The 22,941-nt window shown below is 49.2% G+C and overlaps 2 protein-coding genes across 15 annotated transcripts in view; one reads left to right on the top strand and one right to left on the bottom strand.

Annotated features, from left to right (window-relative positions):
* Positions 1-7,466, top strand: part of ADA (adenosine deaminase) — a 118,906-nt gene extending 111,440 nt beyond the window's left edge. For 4 of the 11 annotated variants that reach the window (XM_037742985.1, XM_037742984.1, XM_017541172.2 and 1 more), the window contains 9 exons: positions 618-761; positions 1,485-1,600; positions 2,838-2,965; positions 4,032-4,103; positions 4,180-4,281; positions 4,457-4,521; positions 5,853-5,982; positions 6,592-6,709; positions 6,746-7,128. In XM_037742985.1, the coding sequence (XP_037598913.1) occupies positions 618-761; positions 1,485-1,600; positions 2,838-2,965; positions 4,032-4,103; positions 4,180-4,281; positions 4,457-4,521; positions 5,853-5,982; positions 6,592-6,709; positions 6,746-7,128 (1,258 nt within the window). The other 7 variants (XM_037742989.1, XM_017541177.2, XM_037742987.1 and 4 more) reach the window with 5 other exon arrangements.
* A 470-nt stretch (positions 7,467-7,936) lies between these two features.
* Positions 7,937-22,941, bottom strand: part of PKIG (cAMP-dependent protein kinase inhibitor gamma) — a 96,942-nt gene continuing 81,937 nt past the window's right edge. For all 4 annotated transcript variants that reach the window (XM_017541183.2, XM_017541186.2, XM_017541184.2 and 1 more), the window contains exons 3-4: positions 12,382-12,555; positions 7,937-8,696 (exon numbers count right to left, since the gene is read on the bottom strand). In XM_017541183.2, coding sequence (XP_017396672.1) covers positions 8,617-8,696; positions 12,382-12,532 — 231 coding nt within the window. In that variant the 5' untranslated portion in view covers positions 12,533-12,555 and the 3' untranslated portion in view covers positions 7,937-8,616. The remainder of the gene's footprint in view (positions 8,697-12,381; positions 12,556-22,941) is intronic.

The following is a 22,941-nucleotide window of genomic DNA, read 5'->3' as shown; positions in this document are numbered from 1 at the left end:
CTCTCTGAGGAGGTGAAGCTTGAGCTGGTTCTAAACCAGGGGACTGGGCAGAGACACAGTGTGGGACAGTATCAGGGAAGAGCAGGCCTGCAGACGCAAAGGCCCTGAGTGGCAACAAGTACCACTGTCCTTAGAAAGAAGGCTCTGGCGGCCTCAGGGAATGAGCGAGAAGGAAAATAGGGGAGGCTGGCAAGGCCTGGAGGATGTGTGCCTTGTGCGCGGGATCTGGGAGTTGCAATTTCATTCTCTGTGGCAGGAAGCTATTGGGGCTTGGAGGGGAGAAGTGATATGCTTTGATTTATCTTATTAAAAGATTGTCCCAGCTGCTGGGTGAAAAACAGGATGACAGAGGCCAGCATGGAGACAGGGAGGCCAGTTAGAGATGGCGTGATTCAAGCCAGGACGGAGGGGTGAGAACTGGCATGCACTTCTGAAGTAGAGCTGATAGGACTTGTCCAGCGTCTGGAATCTTATCCAGTGGATGCCCAGAGCTTGGGTCTGGGGGATGAGGAAGGGCCAGAAGTGGGTTTAATCTGACAAGGTTTGGGGACGTCATTTTCTCCCAGAGCTCCCAAGGGACTTAGGGAATGGTTCCAACCCCTTTCTTCTCTTCCCAGGGGCTGCCGGGAGGCTATCAAAAGGATCGCCTATGAGTTTGTAGAGATGAAGGCCAAAGAGGGCGTGGTGTACGTGGAGGTGCGCTACAGCCCTCACCTGCTGGCCAACTCCAAAGTGGAGCCAATCCCCTGGAACCAGGCTGAGTGAGTGATGGCCCAGGAAGAGCAGTGCTGAGGGTGTGGCTGGGAGGCTCAGCCCTCAGTCTGGAAGGGCAAACTGCTGGGAGTCCCTGACCCAAGCAAGACCTTGCTCTTACCCCTGCCCCCAGTCTGGCCCATGGGCTCAGAAAGATGGATTTAACTCTGTCACAAGAGACGTGGTTCCCATCCTCGCCTTGGGGTTATATTCTTACCTTGGGCACAAGTGTTTGGCTGTGTCTTGCAACCCACAGCTCTGGCCACAGGCCTGCTGTCCAGGAATGTTAATCTGCTTAGGCAGCAACTTCTAAAGGTCCTGCTCTAACTTCATAACTGGAGTGAGTCTGGCCCATTTCCAGCCCCCTGCCTGGACCCCCATGGATCCCTAAGTGGTATCACAGAGCCACTCTCTGAGCCATGGTTCTGACACATATCGAGTGTGAACACCATGCCAGTCCCAAGCTTAGCAATGCCCTCCCTATGGGGGTGGGGAGGGCCGTGTGGACACCACACACCTCCCACTAAGATCATGGGGCACCCAGCTGCTTTAAGGGCCAGAAGGGACATGCTATGGCCTGGGGGCATCTCTGCCAGTCTTTCCTCTGAGGCAGTGGGTCAGTGTGGGAAGAGGGTCCTCCCCAGAGCCTCCTCTTCCTCTGTCCCAGTCCCAAAGTTGCCCTTTGACCTTCCCTTTGCCTCAGGCCCATCCCTACTCCTCTCCCCACACAGAGGGGACCTCACCCCAGACGAGGTGGTGGCCCTAGTGGGCCAGGGCCTGCAGGAGGGGGAGCGAGACTTCGGGGTCAAGGCCCGGTCCATCCTGTGCTGCATGCGCCACCAGCCCAGTGAGTAGGATCACCGCCCTGCCCAGGGCTGCCCACCTGACACTGGCCCTGACCTCCTGGCCTAGCAGTGGGGCCATACCTGACCTCCCCTGTGCCCCACACCCCCATCGTGTCCCCTGGAGCCCACTGTCAGGAACTCGGGGCTTCCTGAAATGACTGGAGACCTCCTAGGCAGGCTCACAACTTCCTAGAGACGTACTTTTCTCCCTAGGGATGCCATGCCTTCACAGCCACCCTGCTGGAAACTCAACACCAAATAGGAGCTTAACTATTGAAAACAAAAATCAGCCCATGTTCCTCCCTTGAGACCCTGTGGACCAGGCTCTATCCTGTCTGGGCCACAGAAGCCGTGAATAGGTCTGATTTCCCGGATTTCTGAGGGGTCTCCTTTGTCACTGATGCTGATCAGATCTCAAGTTTGTGCCTCGTGGTGCACAGCCTCACTGTGTGACTTGGGGCAGGTCACACCGGCTCTCTGGTTGTGCACTGAGACACCTCAGTTGTGCACTCTCTTAAGGAGATGATCACACTTACTTCATTCCTTTACCCCCAGGATTAGTGAGAACCAAAGCTACCTGCACACATCTCCTCTAATCCTCGCAGCAGGCTGTATAGTAGAACTACCATTGCTTATTCCCATTTGACAGATGAGGAAATTGAGGGGGAGTGGGGTGCAGCCTCTTGGAAGGCATGAACCCTGGATTTGCATCCAGGGACATCTAGTTCCAAAGCCTATGTTCGTTCATAAACACTTCATAATAACTTTATTGGTTAAAAGTACATAATACATTAGCAATATGCTTTGTAATACTTGAGAGTTCTTAGACGACAAGTTACACTATCCTCCATTTCCTCATGTGCGCGTGGGAGTAAGCCTACCATGAGCACTGTTGGAAACACAGGGGAGAGAAGGGTCCGTGTGTCATTTACTGAGCTCAGGCCCTGTCGGTGGTGCTTTACACACATGGCCTTGGCAAAGCCTTGCCACGACCCTGTGCAGTAGCTGGCAGTGTTCTTTCCGAAAAGGGTGGAAACTGAGGCCCTACACAGCAGTTTTCCCGCAGGCCATGTGGTTAGGACGTAGCAGTTTGGATTTGAAGACACTGAGCCCTGTTATGTGTTGGCCTCCCATGGGGCAGGGTTGGGGAGGGGGGGTTGGGTAGGACAGCAGGCAGGTGGGCAGGGAGGTCTCTCCATGGTGCTGATGACAGAGCCTGGGCGGGCATCTTGCCCACAGACTGGTCCCCTGAGGTGGTAGAGCTGTGTAAGAAGTACCAGCAGCAGACCGTGGTGGCCATCGACCTGGCTGGAGATGAGACAATCCAAGGAAGCAGCCTCTTCTCTGGACATGTCCAGGCCTACGAGGTGGGTCCTGTGAGAAGGAATGGAGAGGCTGGCCCTGGGTGAGCTTGCCTCCCACCCATAGTTGGGAGAAATCACAAGAACCGGGGAGCATGGGGTCTCTTGAGTTCTGAAGTGTGTCTTGATTGGGTCTTAAGGCTTGAAACTGGAAGTCCCCCAGGCCAGGAATGGTAGTTCATGCCTATAATCCCAGCACTTTGGGAGGCTGAGGGAGGAGGATTGCTTGAGCCCAGGAGTTTGAGACCGGTCAGGGCAACATAGTGAGACCCCATCTCTGCAAATATTAAAAAAATTAGGTATGGTGGTGTGTCCCAGCTACTTGGGAGGCTGAGGTGGGAGGATCGCTTGAGTCCAGGAAGTTGAAGCTGCAGTGAGCTGTGATCATGCCACTGCACTCCAGTCTGGGTGACAGAGGGAGACCCTGTCTCAAAAAAAAAGAAAGAGAAAAGAAGGGAGGGAGGGAGGGAAAGAAAAAGAAAGGAAAGAAAGGAAGAAAAAGAAAAGAAAAAAGCCTCACTTGGTGTTAGGAGTCCTGTGTTTGGGCCTGCTTCTGGCTGTGATCTGCTGTGTGACCCTGGGCAAGACTGCGTATTCTCTGGGCCTCTGGTTCATCTATTGGGATGACTGAGTTGGAGCTGATATCTCAAAAGCCCCTTCCAGCCTAATGATGAATGTGCTTCCTGTGGAAGGGGTGCAGCATGGTGGTGAAGGGTCACGGTTCTGGAGTCCCACTGCCCGAGCTCAGAGCTTGGTTCCACACTTCCTGTCTGACCTTAGTCATGTTACTTGACTCTCCTGAGCTTCAGTCCCCCGTCGTAAAATGGGTAATAGTTGTGAATATTAGATAATGTACGCAAGTCACTTCATATACTGCCTGACACATGGTAACTGGCTAATAAGTGACAGCCACTACTTAAAGACTTGGGGGGTAAAAGACAGGTTTCCCCATGCTGTTGAAGGAGGCAGCCTGACTGTGGGAAGGTTCAAGCTCCACAGCGTGTCAAGGCAGGGCCTGCAGAGGCCCTCACTCTAGGGCGCCCATGACCTGACCTGGCTCTCCCCCTTCCAGGAGGCTCTGAAGAGCGGCATTCACCGTACTGTCCACGCCGGGGAGGTGGGCTCAGCCGTGGTGGTAAAAGAGGTGAGGGCCTGGGCTGGCCATGGGGTCCTTCCTCCCTGCTTTCTCCCATACTTGGCTCCATTCTGCTTCTCTACAGGCTGTGGACATACTCAAGACAGAGCGGCTGGGACATGGCTACCACACCCTGGAAGACCAGGACCTTTATGACAGGCTGCGGCAGGCAAACATGCACTTCGAGGTGAGCGGGCCCAGGAGTGGGGAGGAACCATCCCCGGCTGTCCCCACTTCCTATATAGAGAGGCAGAAAGCAGGGTGTGTCCCAGGAGCTGAAGGGGTGGCCCCAGGCCCAGACATGGGGGGAGGGATCAGCATAGCCTGGGCCATCCCTGCCAGCCACACACCTGCTCTTCCAGGTATGCCCCTGGTCCAGCTACCTCACTGGTGCCTGGAAGCCGGACACGGAGCATGCAGTTGTTCGGTGAGCTCTGGTCCCCTGTTCAGTTTTGTTCCAGGAAGGCCAAAGAGGGAGGAAACTGTAGGAAACAGGCATCGGCCCATGCCGGGTCTCTTAGATATGAAATCTCTTTGACGCCCTGGGAAGCAGGCATTGCTGTCCTCATCTTACAGACGAGGAATCTGAAGCCAGATGTGCTGTGGCTTGACTGAGATTAACCAGCAGAGGTGGGGCCTTACAGCTCATTCAGTTTCAGCACAATGCTCCGCTGCTCTGAGGGAAGCTTCTACACTTCAAATTCCCCCAACTCTGCCTCCTGGGCATCGCATAGGAAGCAGGAATCTCTCCTGCCAGTATGTTTTCTGTACTTGGCACCTGACCCTTGGGACCCCCAGGCATTCCCGAATGCCATCTTAAAGCTTTCCACTGGAGGGTCTGTTCCATCCTCCCTGGCTCCCATCCTGTAGTCTAACCAGGGCCAAGCCCTAGGAGTAATATCAGGCCAGCACTGATCCATCTGCCAAGCTTATGAGAAGAGGAGGGACTTGGGCTCTGATGTTCTGAAGACAAGGGGGTCTTGAGGCTTGCCTTAGGAACATGTGGCACCTGTGGAGGTTCTTGGAAGCACGTGGGTATACCATGGGCTGGAAAAAGGTCCAGGAGTCATCTGCACAGATATGGTGGTTGAAGGAGAAGCAGTGGCCCCAGGAGGTGGTAGAGCAAGTGGGTCTAGGATAGAACCCAGAAGGACAATGATATTTAAGGGACCAGCAAAAGACACAAGTAGGAAGAAAGTCAAAAGTATGTCAGAGAAATCTAGGGAAAGGGTTTCAAGAAACAGTCAGCATTATTAAATTCTGCTATACGCGTCAATTATGGTCAGAGCTAGGAAAGATCATTAGATATAAGATGATGGTCAGGGATCGTGCTAAGAACAGCTTCTGTGGTATGTTGGAATAGCCCGCTTCCAGTGGGACTGAGGAACAAGCAGGGTAGGGTGCAGACGGGAAGGTTAGAGAGGGTGGCAGCTGGAGGGGATGCTACTTTTTTGGCTCCCTCCCCCCACCACCACTGGTCATCATTCTGCATGGTTCCCATGTCTGGTCCCTCAGCTGCCTTTGCCCAGCTCTGGGCTGCAGGATGGGTTGGAGTCTGGAGTTTCTGGTTATGTAGCCTTGGGCAAGTCATGGACAAGTCACCTGAGTTCTCTGAATTTATTTCCCCCTCTGCACAAGGATCAGCTCTTTCAGATCTGTTTGAGGCTGCTGTGAGGATCAAAGGTGGGTGAACATCAGTGTGCTGTGACGATGTAGGAGTAACAGGAGGATCATTCTCTCCCCCTCCCCCTCCCGCAGTCTCAGAAATGACCAGGCTAACTACTCACTCAACACAGATGACCCACTCATCTTCAAGTCCACCCTGGACACTGATTACCAGATGACCAAACGGGACATGGGCTTTACTGAAGAGGAGTTTAAGAGGCTGGTGAGTGGGTGTGAGCCATACTGGCCTTGACTAGGGTTTGGGAGTATGAGATCTACAGGTCCTGCCCAGGGCCTGGGACCTTTTGGGGAGAGGGAGCAAGTTTGCCTGAACAGTCCAAGACAAGCCCAACCTAGACACTTTCCGCAGAGAAGACATCCTTGGGTTGATGTCCTGACCTAGGACCAGGTTTTTGATCCTTTGCTTGAGTTGAGTGCCTTTAAGAAGCCAATGAAAGCTGTCAACCATCTCCCCAGAAAGGTGTGCCCAGCGATGAAGTCTTGCATGCTCTCTTCAGGTTGTTCTTAGATCCCAGGCTGAGTGGGTCCATTCCTGCAGGTGTCTTTGGGGTATCTCTGCCCCCTCTACATGCCACCCTGTTTCAAAGGTTTCCCCAACTTCCTTCTTGCAGCCCTTTATCACATAATGACACATTAAAAACACGACCCCATGGTCTCTACTCTGGCATTTGCTGCCGTGTGACAGTGGACAAATCCCTCCCCTCTAAGCATACCTGCCCATGTTCAGTGAAGAGGATGGACTATCACTACATTGCAAGAGCTGCCTTTTTTGTTCTCTGGTTCCATGTTGTCTGAATTCTGGCCCTTCCAGAACATCAATGCAGCCAACTCCAGTTTCCTCCCAGAAGATGAGAAGAGGGAGCTTCTCGACCTCCTCTATAAAGCCTATGGGATGACACCTTCAGCCTCTGCAGGTAGGTTCCTGTCTGAGCTTTTGGGCGGTTGCCCTGTGCTGGCTCCAGCCTGGCTTTCTGTGGGACTTCTAGCAAGATGCTCTTCCTTTCTTGGGCAGCGCCAAGAAGGTGTGATGACTCCCTGGTTTCTGGGCCCTGGCCGGGAGCAGCATCTCATTAGATTGGCTTGTTTTCCATATAACTTCTTGAGAGGCTGTTTGAAGAGGGGACTTTCTGAAGCCCAGTCCCAAAGATCTGGGGAGACTGGGACATCTCCATGGCTGCCCAAAGCTAAGGGCAGGGAGTCGGGCCCAGGCCTGTTCTGCTCCTTTCTACCACTATGGTCTTGGCATGGCATCTCCTTGCCATCAGTAGGATGGAGTTCTTTTCTGGTGTCCTATGATTTTTACAACATCCTGGGTACTCCAAGTTGCCTGATCTTTCTGCTTCTCTGAACCAACGAGCAGGGCAGCACCACTGAGGACGCCACCCCTACAAGCCTTCACCCTGCGGAGTCACCCCAACTCTGTGGGGCTGAGCAACATTCTTAAATTTATTCCTTCCAAGAAGACCATGATCTCGATGGTCAGTTACTGATGCTCCTGAAGCCTGTGTGTCCATTTCTGCACACACGTATACCTCGGCATGGCTGATTCACTTCTCTGATTATGTGCCCTGGACAGGGACCAGCGCCCTTGCACATGGGCATGGTTGAATCTAAACCCCTCCTTCTGTGGCAACTTGTACTGAAAATCTGGTGCTCAATAAAGCAGCCCATGGCTGGTATCATGCAGCATGTGGCATGTAATTTGGTCTTGGGCAGGGTGAAAATGGAAGGAGCTAGGGTCAGCCTGCTCAGTAGCAGGGCTTGAGCCCAGGGAAGGCTGTGAATGCTAGGCCAGAGCTCCTAACACTGTGGGCCAAGAGGGGTCCAGAGACTGTCCTCCTTCCAGAAGAAACAAGGCTTCTCTGGTTGTCTGCTCAAACATTCCCTGAACTCTGAGCCCCTCCTAATTCTAGGTTTTAAGGCGTAAACCTTGCTTTTGAGTTCCTAAAACTGGCAGCTGGGGTGACAGCAGACGAGATGGAAGAGTGCTCATCAGACACTGGGCCTCGGAGTGGTGCTGGCCTGTGCAGAACGCCGCCATCTTCTCAGAATCTTACGCTCCAGAAGCTTGGGGCAAGTCGGCTAATTGTGGACTTGGGGAAAATAAGGCCCAACACCTGTTTTTGCTGCTTTAAGGAGAAATAATCTTAAACCAGTCACACAAATCATCAGCATTTATTTCCTGGGTCCTAGGTGTCACTTATCCTGGTAGAAAGGGCAGAGGTGGTCAAATAGTTTTGAGCCAAAATCCCTTCCCTAAAAATGGACCTGTGAAGCTCCATGAGGGAACCTCAGAGCTGCACAGACAATGAGAGTTGAGCTAAAATGGCTTAAAAAAATGTGAATTGATTGTCAGCTCTCTCCGTCTCTGCTGAAAAAAAGGTTTAAAATTTTTAAAAAGTTTAAAAGTGTTTTCTAAAAAAGGGACAAGAAGGTCTTGACCCAGAAGGTTGGGGCTGGAAAGGAGGTGTTGGTGTTGGGACAGGGTCCCTGCCCAGGCCGCTCGTGAGAGGAGCGTTCTTGCATGGGCTGCTCACTGTAGGGCAGGGCCCCGCCCAAGTCCCGGCACCAGCTCAATAAATAACATTTGTGGTTACAGTGTCTTGAAAGTGTACCTGGGCATGGTGAGAAGGTGGTGGGAATGTGGAGCCTGTGGGTGTGGGCAGAGGGCTTTCCCGGAGTGGAGGCCACAGAGGCCTCTGGGGAGCCTTCTCAGTCTGGCCTGGTTTATCTGGGACATGGGGCTCAGAGAAGAGGCTGCTGGGCCAGTGCCAGGGTTCCCCCTCTGGGAGGGGACAGAAGGTATCTCGTCCAGCCTACTTGGACGAGATCAGACTCAAGATGAGGTGGTCCCATCGCTGCTCTGGGGCTGGTTGCCGGCTTCCTTGTCTGGGGCGCTTCCCTCCACCTGTCCTTCTGGAGAGGAGAGAAAGGTTTTTCTTGGGCACATATACACAAAGTAAAGCAAAGAAGGGGGTGTAAAAGGGCCCAGCCAAATCGATCACAGTGGATATGCCCTGGGGAGCAAGACAGGAGCTGGACTGGGGTGGTGGTGGCCAGTGGGACTTTGGCCTGGTCTGTAACATCTTTTTACATGGAAATGCACATGCTGTTAGTATAATTAAAAGTCAATTAAGGAGGCTGGGCGCGGTGGCTCAAGCCTGTAATCCCAGCACTTTGGGAGGCCGAGGCGGGTGGATCACGAGGTCAAGAGATCGAGACCATCCTGGTCAACATGGTGAAACCCCGTCTCTACTAAAAATACAAAAAATCAGCTGGGCATGGTGGTGCGTGCCTGTAATCCCAGCTACTCAGGAGGCTGAGGCAGGAGAATTGCCTGAACCCAGGAGGCGGAGGTTGCAGTGAGCCGAGATCACGCCATTGCACTCCAGCCTGGGTAACATGAGTGAAACTCCGTCTCAAAAAAAAAAAAAAAAAAAAAAAAAGATAAAAACCCCTCCTCAAAAAAAAAAAAAAAAAAAAAAGTCAATTAAGGGCCATTTTGGATGGGTGCTTAAAGCATCTTGAAGGTCGTTTTATTTGTGCAAGTTCCCAGAGGGGGAGGCCAAATGTTAAGTCCCCAGAGTGTCACAGGTGCTCAGCAAATGGCAGGTGTTCTTCTAAGACAGTAAAGAGCCCTGAACCGGGCCAGCTCAGGGAGTGCTGGGGTGTGGCCTGCATTAGGCCTGTGGCTGCCAACCATGCAGCATGGGGTGTGTGCTGGGCCACCTCCCCAAACAGACACCTTGGCAGCCTGAAGGACAGCAGCAGGCTCACAGAGGGGGAACACCTCCCCCAGGGAGGCAGGGTACAAGCTGGGTCTCCACTCTCAGCTTCCTTTGAGCCCCACTGTGCAAGGTGGGACAGGCAGCCCCCACCACCCACTGTACCAGCAGTGCAGGGTGAGGGAAGTACCAAACTCACACCCAGGCCCCTAGTCTCCATGCCCTCCTCCTCAGGCTGCACAATAAACATATCTTTTCACAAGGTGCCCCCACATGGGGCCTGGCATGTGAGCAGAGTTCAATCAGTGGTGCATTCTTAAACCCCAGTGACACTGTGCAAGCTCACCGACAGACTGAGTTCAATCCAGCCCAAACAGACCACACCTTTGCATCCTTCAGGCTAAGCCCTTTACAGAACCAGGAGAACCACCACCCTATGCCTAGCTCCAGGGTCTGCAGACAGATGGGCACTTTTTCATGCAATGCACACAGTAACATGGAGGTGTAATGAGGGTCATGATATGCACAAGAAAAGCGAGGCTCAGTGAGGTGAGCTGATTTGCCTGGATCAAGTGTAGAGAGCCCTGCTTGCCACCAAGGCCAGTACCTCTTCTACCAAATGTAACCTCTTCCAATAAGCAGCATCCCTGAAGGTTTACATCAGCACTGCCTCACTGTGCCCTGCAACAAGCTAGGAAGTGGGTGGTAGCTCAGTACCCTATCCTGGGAAGCCTGCTCTTATTCCCAGTGGGGCGGTGCCTGGAATTCTGTACTCCCCCTGCCTTGGGGAGTCTGCTGGACTGAGCCTGGCCCACAGCCCTGCCCGTGGAAACAGAACTGCTCACTGTGGCCTCCCGGAAGGCGCCTTGGCCAGTTGCTCTTGCCTGGACACCACCATGAGTGTTTCCTTTCCTCGGCTCCCCTTTTTAAATGTCAGTCACCCTGGCAGGCAAATGTCACGTGCCCAGAGGAACCCCACTGTAGGGAATCTGAGTCAGGGAAAACAGGTGTTAGGAGGGCCTGGGCACATGGGCCAGCAGCTCCAACTGCTGAGGTGTAGAAGGAGACAGAAATGAGTTCACCAGAGCTGAGGGTGAGGACATAAAAGCGTTGAGAGATAGCCCAGGGCAATGTGGCCAGTGTGGCAGCTGGATATGCTGGTCATTCAGTCGGTCAATGAACAGCCATTGACTTGGCACCTCTGTCATGTGCTAAATGCCACCAGGCACTGAGGGCACAGGACACAGGGCCTGTGCTGGAGAAGTTCAGTCTAGAGCAGAGCACTATGCTCAAAGGGCTCATGGAGGCAGATCATGGAAGCGTCTGGCAGGGGCACTGTGGTCAGGGAAGGCATCTCAGCTGAGCAGATGCCTGGGTCTCTAAGAATGAAGAGAGGCCAGCCAGGCAAGGGGAGAGAAGGAGAAGCAAACAGAGGGTTAGTATGTGAAGGCCCACAGGGGCTTCTGAGCCATCAAAGTACTTTACTCCGGCAGCTGAGAGGATGAGAGTTGAGGCTGAAGAGGTGAGCAGGGCAGAACCCTGTGGAGGTTCTGCCTGGGCCACCTGACAGAGGAGGACTAATAGACCATGGAACAGGGAAGGCTTGGGGGATGGGGTTCTGTAAACAGGTGCTGGGGACTCGCAAGGCGGCCAGATTCTCATTCTATGTTAACTCCCTGGTGGCCCTGAGCAAGCCCCCCAACTTCTCTGGGCCTCAGTTTGTCCATCTACAACATGAGAGGGCTGGTCCATGCCCCTGCAAAGCCTTCTCTGTTCTGTACTTTTAGTTTACTTCTGGCCAGTGAGGCCCAAGAAGACTAGGGCTCCCCAGGGAAAGGCAGGGCTGTGACCCTCCAAGGACAGCCCGGGTGGGACAGACGAAGCCTGACAGCTGTGCTGTGATGAGACACACAGCCTCTGCAGTGCTGCGGGAGCAAGAGGAAAAGGCCTCAGCTAGTGCAGGGGTCAGGGAAGCTTCCCAAGGAAAGTCCAAGGCTGACCGTGGACTTGTGCCAAGGGGTTCTCTGGGTAGTGGAGGGAGGGCGGTGGTGTCCCAGTCAGTACTTGGGTGCGTGGATGCTGTTTCCTTTTGTCATTCAGTCTGCGGTAACCAAGCACCTGCTGTGCACCAAACAGAACACAAGGCCTCTGCCCTCCTGGCACTCACATTTAACCACATGAGACCTTGTCAGAGAGTGGTGAGGGTCATGTGATTGGGGAAGGGTGATCTAGCCCCTGGAGAGGCTTGACTGAGAAACAGACCAAAGGTGGATGTAGCTGGAGGGTGGCAGGGAGAGGAGTGGCATCAGGTGAGACTTGGGCAGGGCCCGGCCTACAGCAGCACTGCCCCAGGGCACTGTGACAAGCTTAGCTTCAGTCAGTGACACACTGGGGAATTTTTTGGCAGAAGCACGATGGACAGAATGGTTTCAACGAGGGCTGCCAGCTGCTGCATCGAGCTAAACAGGAAGGGCAGAAATGGGTGCAGGCAGGCCAGCGGGGAGGCCACATAGTCGGCCAGGTGAGAGCTGTGAGTGGCCAGAACCAGCTATGGCTATGGGGTGGCGAGAAGTAGAAGGGCCTGGGATGTACCTTGGAGGAGAACTGACAGGACTTATGGGTGGATCGGGGGCAGGGAGACAGGAAGAGCCCTGGATGCCCAGCCAGAGAGTCCTTGGGGCCTGAGACTCAAACATCTTCCAATCTAGAGACTGCTGGACTCAGCCACTGGCAGTCCATCAGGCCATGAGACAGGCCTCATTTAAATGCAGTTTCTTCTCTAAGAAAGTGTGGGCAGTCTAGGACTTGGAGGCCAGACTGGGTCTGGGCAGAGGGCCTCTGGCATGCAGGAGTGCCAAGGACCTGCTGGCTCTTACCTGCCCCCTCAAGTGCCAGCTCGCCCATGTCTCCAGCCAGCTTCCTCACGCTCACAGCCTCCGAGTCTCCCTGGATGTCGGGGACCGCATTCCGACGGCCTGTCCGGTCACAGGAGATGAAGTCCGAGTAGGAGGACTCGACCTCCATCATGCCTGTCGCATCGCTCCTCAGGCCTGTGGGAACAGGAGGCGGGGGGCAGAGGTAAGTCCAGATGCATTCTGCACAGAGGACAGCTCCAGTTCCCTGGCACAGGTGGCTTCTGTCAAAATGACAGTTACTGCCTCTCAATGAAAACAAAGCAAAAAGCACAGAAAAGTACAAAGAACAAAACAAGTCACTCATAATTCCATACCCAGACAACCACCATCAACATCTTGAAAAACATGGGTTCAGACTTTTCTTTAATTAAAATTATTGACAAACTACATACATTTATCCATACCACATGCCAGGCACTGGCCATAGACTGCAGATGCCGCTATGAGCAAATTGGCCATGGTCCCTGACCTCACAGAGCTTACCATCTACCACAGGCGGCATAAAATCACCTTAGACCTAAGTCCTGGCCTTGGTGTGCAGGGCTTCAAGGGAGAATGCAGGCTGCTGGAGTGATCGCTAGGGCCTGCCCAAGGCTGAGGGTCATGAAGTGACATTTTAGTTGAGAACCAAGGATGACGAGGCTTCATGTAGATGAAGAGTGAGGGAAAGAGCATTAAAGAGAGGGGAAGAACATGTGTGCAGGTTCCAAGGAAGGCAGTCAAGGGGGCTTGGAAAAACAGGAAGAGCCAGCAGGCAGGAGTATGGCAGAAGAGGGGCAATGACAGCGAGGACACTGCTGAGGTAGGCAGGGGCCAGGCCACATCTGGAACTTGGTCCCTGAGGGGCTTTAGGCCAGGTCATGAAGGAGCAGCTGTGCATTTTCAAAGATGACTCCAGTGTTCAGGCAGAGCAGTGCTGGGAAGGGGCAAGTTAGGAGGCTCCTAGAGAAGTTCAGGTGCCAAGAAGGTGGGTGGAGGAAGGTGGTGGTGAGGATTCTAGATGTAACTTGGAAATCAAACCAGCAAGACGTAGTGTTGGACGATGGGTAATTGATGTGAATAAAGGTGGACAGATGTGTGGTTTGCTGACATGAGTAAGATCAGAGGAGGAATATTTGGGGGCATAAAGTCCTATTTGGCCACAGTAGCGCTGATATGCCTGTGAGCCCTCCAAGGGGAGAGGCAGAGCCTTAGGTACATGGAATGAGGAGGCTGGAGCTCAGAAGAGGGGTGGAGTGGGAGGAAAGATATGAAATTAGTAGTTCTTACTACAGAGATGGTAGTTAACAGCTCTAGTGGTTGGTAACACAGCCTAGAGAGAGAAGAGCGCCACATATATAAAGAAGAGCCACATACATTCAGAAATGATTTGGGGCCATACTTTATGTTGCGTTTTATAGCCTACTCTCTGGGATGCTTTAGAACATGTCGCTAAGGCTCCCTCCACATGGGTTTTGTGCCAGCATACTTGGATGGGCCATGATTTACTCTAGGATCAGTCCTCCAGAAATGAACACGGAGATACTTTCCAGTTTTCTACCGCCATATACGGCACGGGGCCTTTATGTAAGTCTCTGTGCCCATCCCTAACTATTTCCTGAGAGTATATTCCTAGAATTGCCGGGATAAAGGGAAGGGTGAAGGAATTTTTAGACTTTTGACACATTTCCAAGTTGCTTTCCCAAATGGCACAGTGGTATTTATGACAAAAAATTGGCAGAAAGACTTATAAAGTCAGTACTATTTTTATATTCCCACCAGTAGCACACAGGTTGTCTATCTGTACTCTTGGCAACAAGAAGTACCGCTACTATATTAATAAAAGGTTAATTTGCTAAGGGGATACTAGTATCTCTCTCATTGAGTACCTATGGTTTTCTGAAGACAATTAAGTAGCAGTCATTGCATGAACTCTGGCTACCTGGCAGACCTGAATTAGGAAGTGGGAGGGGTGGTCTAAGCAGTGGCCTGACTTGACTTCACAGTCCAGTGGGGTGGGCCCAGCAAATCCCAGTTCTAGACCCACTCAGGCAAATGCCCAATGTTTTTAGCAGTGTGAGGATGTTTTCTGCACATGGTCAGCAATAGCAATGTATAGGAAACCACCCAAATGTCCACCAGGAGGTTAGGCATTGTGTGAATTATGAAGTATTCATAAAAAAGAAATATGCCGGGCAGGTGTGGTAGCCCACACCTGTAATCCCAGCACTTTGGGAGGCCGAGGTGGGTGGACCACCTGAGGTCAGGAGTTCGAGATCAGCCTAGCCAACGTGGTGAAACCCCGTCTCTACTAAAAACACAAAAATTAGCCCGGCATGGTGGTGTGAGCCTGTAATCCCAGCTACTTGGGAGGTTGAGGCAGGAGAATCACTTAAACCTGGGAAGCAGAGGTTGCAGTGAGCTGAGATCACGCCACTGCACTCCAGCCTGGGTGACAGAGCAAGATTCCATCTCAAAAGAAAAAAAAAAAGAAACGTGCCATACAGCCACTATGGAAAACAGTATGGAGGGTTTCTGAGAGAATTAAAAACAGAACTACCAGATAATCCAACAATCCACTACTAGGTATATATCCAAAGAAATGACATTGGTATGTCTAGAAGACATCTGCCTGCCTATGTTTACTGGAGCACTGTTTATACTAGCCAAGACATGGAATCAACCCAAATGTCCAACATGATTGAATGGATACAGAAAATGTACGTATACACAAAGGAATACCATTTAGCCACAAAAAAGAATGAAATTGTCATTTGAGACACCATGAATAAACCTGGAGGACACAATGTTGAGTGAAATAAGCCAGACACAGAAAGACAAATATGCATGATTTTATTCATACATGGAATCTTAAAAAAAGAAAAAAAAGTATTATAGAAGCAGAGAACAGTAGTTATCAGAGAATAGTGGGGGAAGAGGAGAGAAAAGGATGGAAAGTTGGTCAACAGGTACATAGTTACAGTTAGATAGGAGAAATAAGTTCCTATTCTATTGCACAGTATGGTGATGGTTAACAATAAGGTATTCTAGGCCAGGTGAAGTGGCTCACACCTATAATCCCAGCACTTTGGGAGATCAAAGTGGGTGGATCACCTGAGGTCAGGAGTTCAAGACCAGCCTGGCCAACATGGCGAAACTCTGCTTCTACTCAAAATATAAAATTAGGTGTGGTGGCACACATCTGTAATCCCAGTTACTCTAGAGGCTGAGACAGGAGAATCACTCAAACCCAGGAGGCGGAGTTTGCAGTGAGCTGAGATTGTGCCACTGCAGCCTGGGCAAGATAAAGCATTCTATATTACAAACTAACTAGAGAGGCTTTTGAATATTCTCATCACAAAGAAATTATAAATGCATGGGATAATGGATAGGCTGTCTCAATTTGATTATTATACAACATATATGTATCAAAACATCAAGTTGTACCCCACAAATACGTACAATGACATGTCAGTAAAAAAATAATAATAAAGTAAGAAATGTGCCAGACGGACCTGTACTGACATAAGACAATGTCTGAGATAAACTGGCAATTGAAAAATGGAGGTTGCAAAACAACACCTAAAATAAAACTCAGTTCCTGTGAGGAAAGACAGCAGACATATGAAAAAAATCTGAAAAACATGTATCAACCTTGTCAATTGTTGTTGTTTGTGATTAAGGGGAACTTTCGTTTTCTAAGTCTATATTTTTTCAATGGTTGAAGTTTTTATAAACCCAAATTATTATGCAAGGCTTTTATAAGGTAGCTGACATTGGCAGGAAGTACCCAGAAAGCAAGTAGGGTGGGGCTGAGCCAGTAAGTACTGTAGAGGGGCATGTGTGTGTGAGAGGGAGGAGAGGAAGATCATTATGGAGGGTTGGGCCCATATCCCCCACAACACCTAGTGAGTGAGTGTGTGTGTGTCACAGAGGAGAAGAGGATCAGTATGGAGGGTGTGTGTATGTGTGGGAGAGAAGGGGAGGAAGGAGAGAGGGGGGACTAAGAGGGGAGAGGGGGAGGGGGTGGAGAGAGAGAGAGAGAGAATCAGTATGGAGAGCTGGGCCCACATCCCCCCACAACACCTAGCTCAGAAGAGACACCTAAAAAATGAATTAGGGGCACTCAAAGATCAGATACGTGAGACAGGGAGGTGTCCCATGGTAGAAAGAGCAAAGAATGAGACACGTGACCTTAAACCCAAGCTCTGTCACCAAACCCTGGGCAAGACCCTGCCTTTCTTCGGGCCTGCGTTTCCCCTGTGTAAAATAGAGGAGGCCAGGACACTGTCCACAGCAATTCCCCCGGGCTGCAGCAGATGGCGCACCCTGCCTATCTTCCTAGTGGCCCTCAGTACTGCCCCAGTCACGCTCCGCCACCTCCTTGACTAAAAGAATTCTCAGAAGTTCCAGAGGTGGCTCCTTCTGCAGATCACAGAGGTTCACTCCTGTCCTCTCCCTCTGGGAAAACTGCTCTGTGATTCAGGACAGAGAAATGGCTTATGATAATAACAGTATAATAGGATAAAAATGATGCCGAAATTATTCCTGCAATAAGGAAAGGTACCATGGACCAGGTGCCCGTGTTTTCACACACATCATGCACTCAGTGGCCACAGCTGTCCTCTGAGGTGAGTGAGGCTGGTTTAGAGCCACAGCTCAGAAGGGCCTCAGCCCAACCTGAAACCCACTGCTCTGGGGAGGGACAAACCCCGAGCAGGCCACGCCGGCTCCTGGAGCCTCCAAGTCCTCAGCTCTTTTTCCTCAGTTAGAATGTCACCTCCACAGGAACAGGAATTTTGTGTGGATTTCTCCCATGTCCAGCTGAAACCTAATCCTGGTAGCTGAGCCAACAGACTCCGGCTGTGCCATTCCCTGATTCTCCCCCAACACCTGGTAAACAGCAGGTGCTCCTTGCACACTCGCTGGATTTCACTTTCAGGCCTCTGAAGGAAAGGGAGTTTGTCTTCTCCCCCGCTGCCAACCTGCCCCCCTGTGGGGAGGAGAAGCGGTTCTTTCTTGGGAGTGGTGAGAAAGGCCCCCATGCCCTGTGGAGGGCTGCGCAGGTGTTCTTGTCCTAGGAACTGACACCATGGGATGGAGTTACAGACTCCACCGAAAGGCTAGCTTCCAGCTGGAATGTCTCCTGGGGCTTTGATCTCACGCTTGCCGTCTGATGTTACAAGCTGCCCAGTGCAGGACATGGCCCTCAGGACATGGAGACAGCAAGTGCCACACTCAAAGCCCAATCCTACAAAACATCAACTGGGCCAACATCCTCCAGCTACCCTATCCCCTCAGGGAACAGCAATTCCGAAGACGAAGACGGGTCTGGGGAGCTCTCCAATCCAAAGCAGAAACACATAATTTCACTTTTCTGCCATATTTGTATTTGTCACTCACCCTCTCATCTTTAAAGTCAACAGCAGGCCGGATGCAGTGGCTCCCGCCTATAATCCTAGCACTTTGGGAGGCCAAGGCAGGCGGATCACAAGGTCAGAAGATTGAGACCATCCTGGCCAACATGGTAAAACCCTGTCTCTAAAAATATTTTAAAAATTAGCTGGGCGTGATGGCATGTGCCTGTAGTCCCAGCTACTTGGGAGGCTGAGGCAGGAGAATTGCTTCAACCTGGGGGGCAGAGGTTGCGGTGAGCCAAGATTGTGCCTTTCCAGCCTGGGCAACAAGAACAAAACTATGACTCAAAGAAATAAAAATTTAAAAAAATAATAATAAAGTCAACAGTAAATGGGAAAATGAAGAATCCTGGGAGTTGGAAAGCATGTCAGAAAATGGTCATTCTCATGTGTAAACTGCCAGGACCTCCTCGGGCAGTGACTTGACAGTGTGTATCCAGAAACCTCAACTTTTTTCATACCTTTGAGCTACTAAATCAGTTTACAATAACCTATTCTAAGAAAAAAATCCAAGATGTCCATGAAGATAAAGTGTACAAAGATGTTCACACAGTATTATTACTTTTTTTGAGACAGGGTCTCGCTGTCACCCAGGCTGGAGTGTAGTACTACAATCATGGCTCACTGTAGCCTCAACCTCCTGGGCTCAAGCCATCCTGTTGCCTCAGCCTCCTGGGTAGCTGGGACTAAACCATGCCCAATTTTTTTTTTTTTTTTTTTTTTTTTTTAAGAGATGGGAATCTCATTATGTGAACCAAGTGATCCTCCTGGCTTGGACTTCCAAAGTTTTGGGATTACAGCCCGGAGTCACTGCGCCCGGCCCACAGTATTACTTGTAATAGCAGGAAACTAAAGACACCAAAATGAGTTTCTAAATGGACATGTTAAATGTCCTAAATGGACAATGGAGAATTATTAATATATACATATTTAACTCATTTATATCTAAATGAAATACCATTCAGGCATTAAAATTACACTTGTGAACATTTTTTAAAGACATGAGAAAATGTTCACATATAGTTAAATGAAAAATAATCTGATATAATTACCTACATTAATATTTTTATAAGATTTTTAAATCGGTTATATTTTCTTTTTTATAGTGAACACATTCACTTTGTCTTAAAATTAGATTATGTGTTGTGTGCGGTCTAAAATTCAAAAGGTGCAAATGGACAGAGATAAGAGCGTAGTCTCCTTCCCATCCTATCCAGACACCCTCCCCAAGGCAAGCATATTCTGGTGTCCTTCCAGACAAAATCTATAATATATACGTGTTCCCTCTTTTTCTCCTTCCCTTCCTTTTTCCTTTATTTAAAATAAAATTTTGTTTTCCATCTTGCCTTTTTTTTTCATTTAAAAATATGTCTTGGCTTTGGGAGGCCGAGGCAGGTGGATTGCTTGAGGTCAGGAGTTGAGACCAGCCTGGCCAATATGGTGAAACCCCATCTCTACTAAAAATACAAAAATTACCTGGGTGTAGTGCATGCCTGTAGTCCCAGCTATTCAGGAGGCTGAGGCAGGAGAATTGCTTGAACTTGGGAGGCAGAGGCTGCAGTGAGCTGAGATTACACCACTGCACTCCAGCCTGGGTGACAAAGTGAGACTCTATTTCAAAAAATATATATATGTACATATGCTTTGGAAACAACTGTAGATCGCTCTGAAGCCATTACAGCACTGATTACATCAAGGCACTGAAAACAAACCCAAAGTAATAACTAAATTGTTCCTTTTATTGTCCACACGATCACCATTGTAGATTGATTTAATTACTTCCCTATTGATGGGCCTGAGGGTTGTTTCCATAAATGTGTAATTGCCACCTCAAAGGACTTTTTTATTATAATAGGTATTGCAAAATTCTTCCCACAGAAATTAGTTCCTGTCTCTCAGTCTGTTTTGTGCTGCTACAACAAAATGAGTCTGAGTAATTTCTAAAGAACAGAAATTTATTTCACACAGTTCTGGAGGCTGCAAAGTCCAAGATCAAGGTGCCAGCCTGTGGTGAGGCCTGCTCTCTGCTTCCAAGGCAGCACCTTGAACACTGTGTCCTCATAGGGCAAATGGCAGAAAGGCAAAAAGGGTCAAACTCACTCTCTCAAGCCCTTTTATTTATTTATTTTTGAGATGGAGTCTTACTCTGTCGCCCATGCTGAATGCAGTGGGCATGGCCTTGGCTTACTGCAACCTCCTCCTCCCAACTTCAAGCAATTCTCCTGCCTCAGCCTTCCAAGTAGCTGGAATTACAGGCTTGCTAATGTTTGTATTTTTAGGAGAGATGAGGTTTCACGATGTTGGACAGGCTGGTCTTAAACTTCTGACCTCAGGTGATCCAGCTGCCTTGGCCTCCCAAAAGTGCTGGGCTTACAGGCATGAGCCACGGTGCCTGGCCTCCAGCTCTTTTATAAAGGCACCTAATCCCATTCACAAGGAAGGCGCCCTCATGATCGAATCACCACTTAAACACCCTACCTTTTAACATTATCACATTGGCATTTTGGAGGGAACATATTCAAACTATAGCAATTCCCAGAAGGTTTATGAGATGAGTACTTTGCTTCACCAGATTCATCTTGATGCTGTTTTGTTCCTAATCTAAAAGGTGATTTTAAAAATAGTGCCTGATTGTTTTAGTTCCTACTGCTCCTAGGAGCAAACCTGAGCCTCTTCCCATATGCATCTCTTTCTCTGTTTACTGTTTCTTCAAATCCCTTTGTCCATCTCTAATGGATTTTAGGTCTTTTTCTTATTGATTTGTAGGAGCTCTTAATATATTAAGGCGATTGAGTCTTTTGTCTAGTTAGTATTTACCAGTATTTTTTACTTGTCATTTGTACTTTATTTTTAACACTTCTCCCCACACACATTTTTTATATTCATTAGTAAAATTAATCTGTATTTTATTTTGTGGTTTCTGGGCTTTGGAATATAATTAGAAATGTCTTCCCCACTCTAAGATTAGTAAAGAAACCCCCTTGTTTATTTCTGGTACTTGGTTTCTTGAGACAGTCTCGTTCTGTCACCCAGGCTGGAGTGCAGTGGTGTCAGCTTAGCTCACTGCAACCTTGAACTCCTGGGTTCAAGGGATCCTCCTACCTTAGCTTCCTGATTAGCTGGGACTACAGGTACAGGCCAAAATGCCCAGATAATTTTTTTTAAGAGATGGGGTCTTACTATGTTGCCCAGGCTGGTCTTCATCTCCTAGGCTCAAGTGATACTCCTGCCTGAGCTTCCCAAAATGCTGGGATTACAGGTGTAAGCCACCATGCCTGGCCTCTAGTACTTTTATGGCTTCACTTTTCATATTTAAATCTTTGATTGATCTAGAATTTATTTGTAATAAGCTATGAGTTACAGAGCCACCTTCATTTTTTTCTACCTATCTCAAATCATTTGTGGAGTAATCCATCATTTCCTTACTGATTTGAAAAGTTATCATTGTTAACATACATGAGGGTCTGTTTCTGAATCTTTGAATCTCTTCAACTGATCTATCTACTCATGTACTAGTAACATGTTTTCTATTACTTTAGCTTTAAATTAAAAAAAAATAACTGTAGGTTTCCTTCTCATGGTTCAAATCTTTTTTGACTTTGATTTTTTTTTTTCTGGCTGTTTTTGCTAGTCTGTTTTTTTATGAGTTTAATAGCCATTTGTCTCTAGAAGAACTTTTGGGTTAAAAGAAAAAAAATAGTCATTTAACTTGTCCCCCAAATTCTCTTGTATTTATCAGGACTGCACTAAATGTATACAGTAATATCTGGTACCTGAATATAGATGGAAATCACATTTTTATGATACTGAGTCTTTTTTCTTTCACAATTCCTCTCCTACGAGGTCAGGCACTCGGACTTCCCTTTTGTTCCTCCGGGTACTCCAAAGGGCTGACCCAATTCCTGGCATGTGCTGGTGCTTGACTCTTACTACGGAATGAACGATGAATTACTGCATGAGTTCTACTTCTGATTTGCAAAGTTAAGTGCCTTCCATGTATTCTCTCATGTAACCCTAAACACAATGAACAGGCACTATTCTAATCCTCATTTTAAAAATGAGGAAACTGAGGCTTAGGCAATAAAGCAACTGCCTCCAACTTCTTGGAATGTTCTTTTACATTCTCCTAGTACAACACCTTGACTACTTGTATACCCCCTTAATTCCATCCTTTACTCTCTTGTACTGTTTCCTCTAACTGTTCTACACATCTCATCCTCTCTCATGACATCATCTTCCATTCATTTCAATGTCGATGCTCTCACTGCGGAGCTGCAGACATCTGGCTGAACCCACCCGGAGGATATGAACAGAATTATGCTCTCCCTCCTCCAGGACTCCCTCTCATTCATTCTCTTAGTCAACAGCCACCTCCATAATCAATTATGCAAGTCAAAAGCCTATTACCCTTAACACATGCCTGACTTCTTCCTCTCTTTAAAAAGGCATCCTGCACCTTAAAGCTCAATTACCCAGGTTCATTTATTTTCTCTCTTCAGTACTTCAGGTCCATCCTCCCATTTTCTCCATGCAATAATCATGGCCTCGGTTAGGCTTCATCATCTCTATTCGGTCTACTCCAACCTTCCCCAATCGTTTTTTTCTGCCTCCAGTCTTCTCACTTATTCCTCGTCTTGCCCCCCACCCCACCCCACCCCCAATTCATCCTCAAGCTCTCTGTCCTTTGCTTCAAGGGGGACATTCCCAAACATCAGCTGGCTCATCCTCACACCCAGCTCAGAAACCTTCAATGATTAAAAAAAAAAAAAAATCAGGCAGATCCATTTAAGTATACTGACATGGAAGGATGTTCTCAATAAATGATTACTAATATGCCCAAACACATGGGTCTACAATCTTTTCTCTCTTGAGTTCTGAGTCTTTACTTTCAATAGCCCATGACCTATCTCCAGCAGGGAGACAGCTTTGATTCATTCAGGACTGTCACAGGGCGAACAGCTGTTCAATTAATGAAAAGTTGTAGACTCTAACTGGAAGACATCACAGAGCTCATCTAGACAAGCCTCTCATCAACAGGTGCAGAAACTGAGGCTCAGAAAGGGAAAGGGTCTCGTCCAGGGTTCTTGATCTAGCAGTCCTAACTCCTGGTCCAGAGCTCTCTTAG

The sequence above is a fragment of the Cebus imitator genome, unplaced genomic scaffold, assembly GCF_001604975.1.
Source record: "Cebus imitator isolate Cc_AM_T3 unplaced genomic scaffold, Cebus_imitator-1.0 Scaffold132, whole genome shotgun sequence".
NCBI lineage: Eukaryota > Metazoa > Chordata > Mammalia > Primates > Cebidae > Cebus > Cebus imitator.
Note: the sequence above shows the minus strand (reverse complement) of the source record. Positions and strands in the feature narration are given on the sequence as shown.